Source organism: Lonchura striata, chromosome 24 (genome assembly GCF_046129695.1).
Source record: "Lonchura striata isolate bLonStr1 chromosome 24, bLonStr1.mat, whole genome shotgun sequence".
NCBI classification, from domain to species: domain Eukaryota; kingdom Metazoa; phylum Chordata; class Aves; order Passeriformes; family Estrildidae; genus Lonchura; species Lonchura striata.
In genome coordinates, this window is record NC_134626.1 from 3106739 (window position 1) to 3116501 (window position 9763).

At 46.0% G+C, this 9763-nt stretch overlaps 1 protein-coding gene across 2 annotated transcripts in view; it reads left to right on the forward strand.

The window, feature by feature from the left end:
* Positions 1–9519, forward strand: part of PLCH2 (phospholipase C eta 2) — a 75852-nt gene extending 66333 nt beyond the window's left edge. For both annotated transcript variants that reach the window (XM_077788133.1, XM_021529875.2), the window contains 2 exons: positions 1812–2151; positions 6555–9519. In XM_077788133.1, the coding sequence (XP_077644259.1) occupies positions 1812–2151; positions 6555–8275 (2061 nt within the window). In that variant the 3' untranslated portion in view covers positions 8276–9519. The remainder of the gene's footprint in view (positions 1–1811; positions 2152–6554) is intronic.
* Positions 9520–9763: the final 244 nt, after the last annotated feature.

Sequence of the window (9763 nt, forward strand, 5' to 3'; positions counted from 1 at the left end):
AGCCAGAATGACACCTTGGGCCCTGCACTGTGTGTCACCCATTCCATCAGTGCTTCCCTTTTCTTTTTGGTGGATATTATTTGTCTGTGTTGTTTGTATGACATTTTTTTCTGGGTTTTGCAAATATTTATATTGTCTGATTTTTACAGCAATAAATTCATGTACTTGCCAACTTGTCTCCCAGTTATCCAAGCAGACTGTTCAATAGTCTGGATCTCACAGAAGATTTTCCAATATTTAATATTTGCCTTGCAGGGGAAAAATCAAACCCCACCATCTTTATCTCATTCTAAAGATAATTTTTGATAACGTCCTACTCACACTGGAAATTGGCACTTGATAACTAAACTTCAGTCAATTATAATTAATTAAATATAAAAAAAATATTATGAACACTTTTATTGGCCCTTGTGTCAGCCAAATAAACCTTGGCCCCAGGTTTATTTGGCAGCTTGGGCAGGACACTGGGGGTAAAAGCTGCTCTTAGCCCAGGCTCAGTGCACAGGGCAGCCAACATCTGCATTAAGCCCTGCACAGCAGGATTGGAAATGCATGAGCAGGACTCAAATATTTATTTGGGGGTGAAAGACCATTGTAATTTAAATGAGACACTTCTGTGCCGTTGTTTGGCACTGCAGAAATGTGACCTCGTGTGGCATCACAGGGCAAAACTGGAACTGGCAGCGAGGGCCAGCAAGCGTGGCTGCTGGTCAGGTTCTGTCATGGGCTTCTTAAAATGCACTTCAGTCATGATGTACCCTGGGTTTATTCATTCTTGATGCTACAGCTGCTCAAAACTCTGATCCAGCTGGGAAATAAAGAGGGCAAAGGGGGAGAAGTAGATTGAAAGAGAAATGCCTTTCTGTGCTTGAAGTGATCTCTGTGCACAGAGCAAACCAATGCTGTCTCAGGCACCAGCCTGAGCTTGAAAAGTTGGCAAATACACCTGGAATGTTTGCAGGAATGCTGGAACTCTGTTTCATTGAAATGTAAATCAGTTGTATGGTGGTGGGAGATTTATGATGGTGAATTTCTGTGTTTAATGCTTAAATAACTACTGAAGACTATGGAGAACTGTAATATGACACTGACTAACTTCCCTTGTTTATAGTGTGTTTCCTCAGTGCTGAACACATACACGAGTGTCTTGGGATAAGTGTTGTATGGTAGGAAAAATTACCAAAATGTAATCGCACAGGTAGAAACTGAAATACTCAATGATCTTTTGCGTGTGTATAGTTAACTGCTATTCATGCCAGGGCTCAATTCAGTTCAAGGGTAGATCTCCTTTATATTGAAAAAATATTCTATTTTATGGTCAGTGTTTATTTCCCAGCGGTTCCTAGAAAATGCATTTACAGCAAGAACTTTAAATGCATTTGCTTTGGGTGAAACTGAGAAACTCTTCAGCTTTCAGAATGAAATCCTTGTAGACAGAGGTATTTCCTTTTTTTTTTTTTTTTTATTTTCAATAGCTCTAATGTTTATGTAGATGTTGTAAGTAGTTACATGCTAGAAAGAAAATGGTGACAAATACGGAGATAAGTGTGGCTGGAAAATGTTATCTAAAAACAGAGCTGAGAAAAAAAAAAAAAAGATGTGTTATTTTGCAAGGCTGCTGTTAGTGATTTTTTTCATTTTTAATGCCTGTCCTATTTCTGGGTTAGTTCTCATGCTGGTGGTGGGAATATAGCAGGAGACTATATGTGAATGATCATTTGTTCATGAGCTCCTGTGCCCAGAGGAAGAGCCTTGCATTTTTTATAAGGGACTTTTTTTATATTTTTATTCTTTTCTCATTTCTTTTGCAGGCCAAACAAGCTCTAGGTCTAAAAGGGCTGTTTCTCAGAAATCCAAAGCAGGCCTCTCTGGACAGTCATGCTGCTGGGCAGCTCCATCGCAAACATTCCTTTAGCAGCCACATCCTGAGACGGACAGCCAGTGCACCCACCAAGAGCCAGAAGAAGAACAAGAAGGGCTTTCCTGAAATTGCTTTTGACACAAAGGACAGCAGCTCTGCAGGGGCTGGAGAAGGGCGGGAAGTGGAAGCTGCCTCCCAGCCTCGCTTTGTGCAAGAGCCAGAAAGTGCTTCCCCCTCCCCAGCTCCCCGGGACGGTGCCGCTGGGGAGGCACCTGGCAAAGGCTTGAAAGGTAAGGCCCAGGGCTCTCCCAGAGGGCCAGGGCAGAGCTGTGCCCACCCCGGGGCTCCCTTCAGCGAGCCCTTGCCCAGGGCACACAGGGTGAGGCTGCAGGAGCCCCCGGGCGAGAAGCAAAGCGTCTTCGCCCGCTGCGCCATCAACAGCTCGGGCAGGATCGGAGTGGCCACCAACTGCATGAAATGCATGATTGGCTCCAGAGAGAGCCCTGACCCAGAGGGGCCGTGGAGTGACCACCCTGGCAGGCCCACTGCTAGAGAGCCCCTGCAGCCCGGGCAGGGCAGCGGTGCAGAGGAGAGGGTAGAGCTCTGCACCTGGGTGGTCAGAGGGCAGCCCAGGCCACGCTCGGATTTGCAGCCTCGCGGCAGCCCAGGCGGTGCAGGGGATGTGGCCAGGAGCTCTCAGTGTCTTGTGAGCCCGGGGAAGGCGAGTGCTGACTCTAAGTGTCACGGGATGAAGGCTCATTCCCGGCAGCGGTGGCAGTGCCAATCAGGTGGCAAGTATGGAAGCACTGTCAACTTGGTTGCAGCCAGCAGTGGCTCTATATCCTCCAACTCCAGCAGTCTGGAAAGCCTTGGAAGCCCAGAATTCCCCAAGCACTGGTCTGAACCTTCTCGAAGGCAAGTGGGCACCCTACAGAGGGAAATGAACGCCTTGTTCGTTCAAAAATTGGAGGAAATTCGAAGTAAATCCCCTATATTCTTTACTGGTAAGACCAGATTTTCTTCACCCTTCTCCACTGTAGATCACATCATTGTCTCAGCTTCTGCATAGCATCCTTACTTAGAAGCTCCTCTATGTTGTTTGGCTGTCAAGAGGTCTTTTTTTTTTTTTTAATTTTGGCAATGACAGAAGAAAAAACACCGCATAAATATTTTTATTTTCTTCTTTTTGTAGGCATGTCTGGTTTAGCTTAGTCCTTGCCATGCCTAGTTAACCATCTGCAGTAGTGGCACTGTCAGTAGTCCATAAATGTTGGGGTTGTTTGTTCAGGGTTTTTTGTTTCCTTGATTTTCTTAATGAATGTGGTATGATGCTAAGTAAATTTTAAGATCCGAACCAGAGCATTAAGTGAGTTTGAATATGGAAAACCCACATCAACAAACAATATTTCCATTATCAGCCTTTGTGATCCATTGAGGGATAACCACATCAAGAATGATGTCTAATGTGGTGTCTGATAACAATAAACCTGTGCCCTCCTCAAAGATCTTTCAAAATCACTGCTGTCAGTCCAGGAATTACTGGATTTCTCTGCTCTGTTCAGGAGATGTATTTTATAAACACAGCAGTCCATTCTGGTCCTAAATGTGCAAACCTTTCTCCTGTGCTGTTTGTGGCCTGAGGGCAGAGCTGCACAGAGCAGCAGAGTGTGTGATCTGCTGCTCCCTGGCACCAGCCAGGCTGGGGCACTCCTGCCATTCCCCACTGCAACCCAAAAAGTGCCCACTCAGAGGAAAGTTCCGAAAGCTGCAGCATTTTGTGGTTGTTTCAAACAGGAGTGTGATCACTGGGACTGTGTGGCTGCACCTTGGCCATGAACTGGGGGTTTGTAAAGAGGGAAAATCAAAGCAGAGGCAACCAAAGGACATCTTTTAGCAAGAAAAATGGCATTTTTCCTCCTGATTTGGCAGGAATGGACAGAAGGAAAGAGATTTTGATAAGAATTTTCTGCCTTGATAAGAATTGTAAGGAGAAAGTAGGAAGTACAGCTTTTGGCTGTGACTGCAAGAGCTCATCTTCAAATCCCTCACCCTCCCTGTTAATTGTCCAAGAAATTTGGACACTGATGATTACATTTTCAGAAACAGTGAAGTGATTTTGGTGCTTCTCCTAAGATGTAATTCCTTTTTAAATAACAGATTCTGACTGCCCACTATAGTGGGCTTCTTTGAAAGCCTCAAACAGAACTTTGTGACATTTTATTTATTTGACCAATTTGATGTGGTTGGATGTCTGCAATTTACTTTCTATTTTTTTTATACTTTTTTTTTTTTTTTAACATATTTTTCCAATATCTACTTCAGCCTTTTAGGAAAATACCAGGACAATGGGAGGGGAGAAGTTTGCTGGTTCCCGTGACTTGCAGTTAATCCAAAGCAGCAGAACCCTTTCTATGCCTAAATTATTGGCATTGGGCTTTTCACAAACTCTGAATACTGTGACATATGAAACCATTTCCCATTATCAGTGCCAGCTCCCCTGCCAGCCCCCCAAGTCACTAAACAAATATTGTGATATGCTTGAAATTTGATTAAATCCATCTGACTTCTCAAGCATGGAATCAGCAAACCCTTAAAATGGTGAAATGGTGCCTTGGACTGGCTGCTGCTGGTCCAGTGACAGCCCCTCTGTTTGCACAAACAGCTCCCTTTCCCATCCTCCTGCAAAGCCATGCCTTGGGCCAGGAAACCAGGGAAACCAGCTCCATGGCTGCACTTGGGAATTGGCATTCTGCTGGGGGAAGTGCCCCTGGGATAAGGCAGGAAACTATAGCTGACCCTTTATTATATATTAAATACATTTAATAATAATTATTGTCTCATATACATATATTCCATAATAATATAATGATATATAATATAAATATATTCCATAATAATTATTAATATATATATGTTATATATTTAATAATAATTTATTTGTTTTTATTATTACTATTGCTGGCCCAACATTACGTTTTCCAGTAATTTCCCTCCCCAGTGTGCCCCAGTCTGTGCTGGTGGATGGGCAGGAGAGTTCATAAGCCTGATCAGCTCTGGGCCCTTCCTGACACTCCTCCAAGCACTTAGAGTCTGGCATGTTGGATTTGGGTTGTGGCACAGGTGCCTGATTCCCTTCCAGCACTCCCAGCTAATGCAGGACAGGCCAGGGAAGAGCTGCTGCCACCCCTGAGCTCTGCACTGCCCTGGAAATCCTGGTGCCCAGGGAAAGGCCTGGTATTGCCTGGGCAGGTTCTGGGAGTGATACTTTCCATTAGGAGAGGGCTTTGGACTAGAGGAATCCAGATTCCTCTGAGCAGCTCTGTCAGGGTACTTGAAACTTGATGATTTTTAGGGTCCTTTCCATCACAAACCACTCTGTGATTCCATGATTCTGTGATCACATTCCCCCGTCCAGTGGAGTGTGCTCCTTCAACACTAACAAGTATTTTCATCCTTCTATGATAAAAAAAAATTAGGTTAATATCTGTCCATGTGTGGATTCCATTGAGTGCTCTGGTTGGTCAGAAATTCTTAGGATCCTACAACCGTGTGTGAATATTCCTGTATGTCTCCTTTCCGTCCCTCAGCACCAATTTATCCTGTTATCTGTACCTGCCTTCCCTACATTAACTGGATTTTTCCTCTGTTCTGTCCTATTATTCTACATGCACACCCTCTCTCTCTCTAGTTAAGAACTGAAAGGACAAGCAAGTCAAAGGTAATGTCTGCTGAGTGTCCCTGATTGGAGCACCTTGTTGCCTGTAGTCCTGGTTTTTGCCTGTTTGCTGCCCTATAATTACCTGCGCCTGTATCCTCGAGGTCGTGGTCTGGCTCGGTGGTGCTTTGTTAGTTCTGGAATGCATGTCTGCACTGTGCTTTGGAGATATGGGAAATAATCTTTTTGGCATGATTGCTTTGGCTCCCGGGGTGCAGGTGATAAACATTGCAGAGAATGGAGCATTTTCTCCAGGTAATTGGTGGCTGTAGTGATTCTCCAGGGTTGCACTCAGCCTGCTGTTCATGACCCATCTGTCTGCAGAGTTTTTTTGAAATAGAAATTACCAAGTTTATTTTAGGAAGAACAAAGTCTGTTTAAAGCTTTGGTTTTGTTTCTAAAAGTCTCATTGCCAACATTCCACTGTCTGCAGATCATTTGTAATCTGCTCCACAAGTCCTGTGCTGCTTCTCTTCTGAGTGGTTGGTCATTGGGATCACATCTGCTGGTCAAACTGGTGTTTGATTATTGTACATGCCCTGGTTGTGCTGATACCCTGACCTGTTTGAGTGCTGGAACGAAGGAAAACTGCACATCAGGTGGTGCTTGGATGGTGGAGGAAGAAAAGCTGGTTTACAAAAGGGGACACAAAGGGCAGAAATTGCTGGGTACTGTTGTTGTTTGATAAGAAAACCAGAACAGTCACATGGTGCTGCTGTGCATGGACTGAGATTTCTTGAAGCAACAGGGCTTTGTGCAGCTAAAACTGAATGTGCAAAATGTTTTGCTGCCTTTGGCCAGGCATTTGAAATCACAAGTTATTTTTTAAATCATTATTAACATGGGCAACTTGTACCTTGAGAACAAAATGGTAATACATAAGGAATTAATCTTAGCTAAGCTGTAATCTCTAAGAGATAACTAACCCTTGTATCTCTTGTTTTCTTGTTTCTTTTTCTTTTCATGCCTCCCAAACAGACATCTGCCACTTCTCAATGCAGAGGTCAGTCACTTCTTTATGCAGCCTAGAGACGATCACAGAAGAGCCTGTCCTTGCCAATGAGACCCATCACTGCAGCCTTCTCTTCCCCCTGCCCATTAGCCCTTACAGTGATTCTGAGGAAGGATCTGGGTCTGACCATTCCACCGAAGCTCCATCAGAGGGAAGCAGCACACCCAACCAGCCTCAAGAGCCCCTACCCTCCAGAGAACAAGGAGTAAATCTGGCTGCAGAAGACCAAGGGCAGGATGTTCCAAGAGCAGCTGACACAAGTTTAGTAGCCACAGAGGATGAGAGGACAAGCATGGCAGAAGGAAATGGCTGGACACAGTGCAGTGAGGCTGAAGATCAGGGTGGATCAGCAGCACATCCCCAAAAAGCCAGGCTGGTAGAGGCAGCAGATCATGGTGCTGGCCAACCTGTAGGAAACGACAAGAAGCAAAGCAATCAACCAGGTCAAGTATTATCAGACATGAAAAGCACCTCTGAATCCAAAGGGCAGAACCTGGGTGCAGCAGCTGTTCCACCCCAACACAGCAGTGTCATTAACAGCCCTGTTAATGAATCTGATTCTCCCCAGAAATCCTGGGCTGCGCAAGCTCTCCCTGTCTCTGTTTCTCACACGAGCTCTTACACCTTGGCAAGAAGGGCAAGGAGTGAAGGACTGAAGATGTCAGACTCCTCAGCCTTAATAAAAATTCCGAGCAGCCAGTCTCCAGCGGCTGAGGTGTACTTTGATGCCACTGTCAATGACCGGATCTGGAGCAAGCTGGACTGCAGCAGCCACCGTGACAGCATGTCCTCCTCGTCCAGCATGTCCTCCAACGACACCGTCATCGACCTCTCCCTCCCCAGCCTGGCTCGCAAAAGCCTCCCGGACCTGGGCATCCGCCAGGACAGCCTGGAGCCCCTGGCCATCAGGAAGGGCATGCGCCCACGCTCCGCCACCGCCTGCAGCACCGAGATGCCAATGGTCAGCAAGAGCAAGTCCAACCCCAACCTGAGGTCCGGCCAGCTGCCGGCTGATGAGCTGTGCCCCCGGCCCCTGGCCAGGAGCCCTCAGGACGCCTTCTCGTCCATTCCTAGAAGGCACACCTGGAGCAGGCTCTACATGGAGAGTCTCAGGCAGTCCTCTCACAAGCCCAAAGCGCATGACACGGTTGGGAATAACCAGACAAAGTCCAAAAGCCTCGGGGACCTTACCTCTGACGACATCGTGTGCACTTTTGAGAGCAAATACCGCAGCATCAGCAGGAGCTTCGTCACGCGCTCCATGCGGGAGCAGCGCCGCTCCTCGGGCCTGCGGCCCTCGGCCAGATCCCGGAACGAACTGACTGAGCAGCTGAAGAAGCTGACGGCCTTCCAGCAGGAGAACGATATCACCTCTCCCATCAGCCTGGAGCCCAGCGAGTCGGAGGAGGAGGGCGAGAGCGTGGGGCTGCTGCGGCGCTCGTCGTCGCGCAGCCAGAGCCGCGTGCGCTACATCGCCAACAGAGCGCGGCAGGCCCAGGAGAGGCAGCGCCTGCAGGGCCGGGCGCAGCTCGGGGGCAGCCCCATCGAGGAGAGGGGCAACCCCGAGGGCGCCTGCAGCGTGGCCAGGGCCGGCTGCACCGACCCCGCTGCCCACGCCGCCCTGCCGGCCTCGCCCAAAGCCCAGCCCGACTGCGACACCGAGGTGTTCTTCATGCTCAAACTGTGACCCTGGCGGCGCTGGGCACTGCTTGTGCTCCTGCCACAGCAAAACACGGCGACCCGGGATCCTGCCGCGGCTTCCTGGCCTTCCCTTGAGCCCAAGGGCGCTCGATAGCACGACTCCAACGGAATTGATGAGGATTCATTTTCAACTGTGCTCTGCCCAGCCTCCGATTTGGCCTCCTCTGTGTGTGACCACTTCTTGCGTTTGTGGTTTGCTCTTGGTCTTTACTAATTTCAATAATTCTTCTGACAACGGTAACCTTGATGTTTAATAGCTAAGTGTGATGCTAATGACAGCTAAGGTGAAGTTTGCTTTTACAAATCATGGATCCATGTAAGGAGGCTGGACTTAAAATCACATTTTATTTTCTGGAAGAATTTGAGACCTCTGAGGGTGTGAATTAATAACGTAGCAGATACAGTCCATCTTTCATTGTGGACCTGCTTATTTCAGTGAAAATCCATATTTTCTCTTTGAAGAAGAGCTCTCTTGTTCCAAAGCAATGCTTTTATAAACCCAGCCTGTTTATATATCTATATATATATATAAATATCTATATATATACACCTGTGTGTATGCAAAGATATGTCTGCACATGTATGTACACATGCACACCCTGAACCTGAACTGTGACTGCTCCTTGTCTCAAGACATTGTCTGAGGGAATTGAGACAGGAGAGAGAAGGGAATGCCTAAAAATAGACAGGAAATATCTTCTGACTTCAGAAATGGCTACGAAGCATGTTAGTCTTTTCTTGAAACAGCACTGTCCCTTCTTATGGTATTTTAACAATGCTGCTGTACATAGCACTTTTTGGATGAATTTTACTATTTCTGTATTGCACTGCCATGCAAAATTTTCAATGTTTGAAAAAAAAAGATATATTTAATTTTTTTAGATGGACATATTTAGAATTAAATAACAACCTAAACAGAGTAATATTTTTTCCTCCCCCCTCTTTTTTTTTTACTTTTTATTTCTAGGGATGTTATCATGTGTCCTCCCCAGTCCCCAATTATGATGTCATTTATTATAGATGTACATTTTATCAGTGATGGAGAAGAATGTTTACTGAGATGCATTTTAAAGAGAAACAGAGGTTTAATTTTATTTCAGGCTGCATAGAGTCCCTATTATTGAGAGGATATTTTGCCTTTGTAATGATTCTTTTGTGTATATTGCAAAATTTAAGAATTTGTTTGTAAAACCACCTTACACTACTAAAATAAAAATATTTAACCTTCCAGCTGGTGACTCTTTAGCTGTAACACAGCACTGGCGTTTGTGATACACAAACATGGTTCATTCTATCTGCTTTGTTTTTCAGCTTCCTTTGTGGATAACATTTAGTTTTACTCTTTTTCAGAGGAGTAGCCAGCACAGACCCAGCTCAGATTTTCTCAGAACTTGTGCAAGGCTTGGCAGAGACCGACATTCTGTGGTGTGAGACACAGCACAGGGGCTGGGGCAGAGCCCTGGCTGCGAGGATG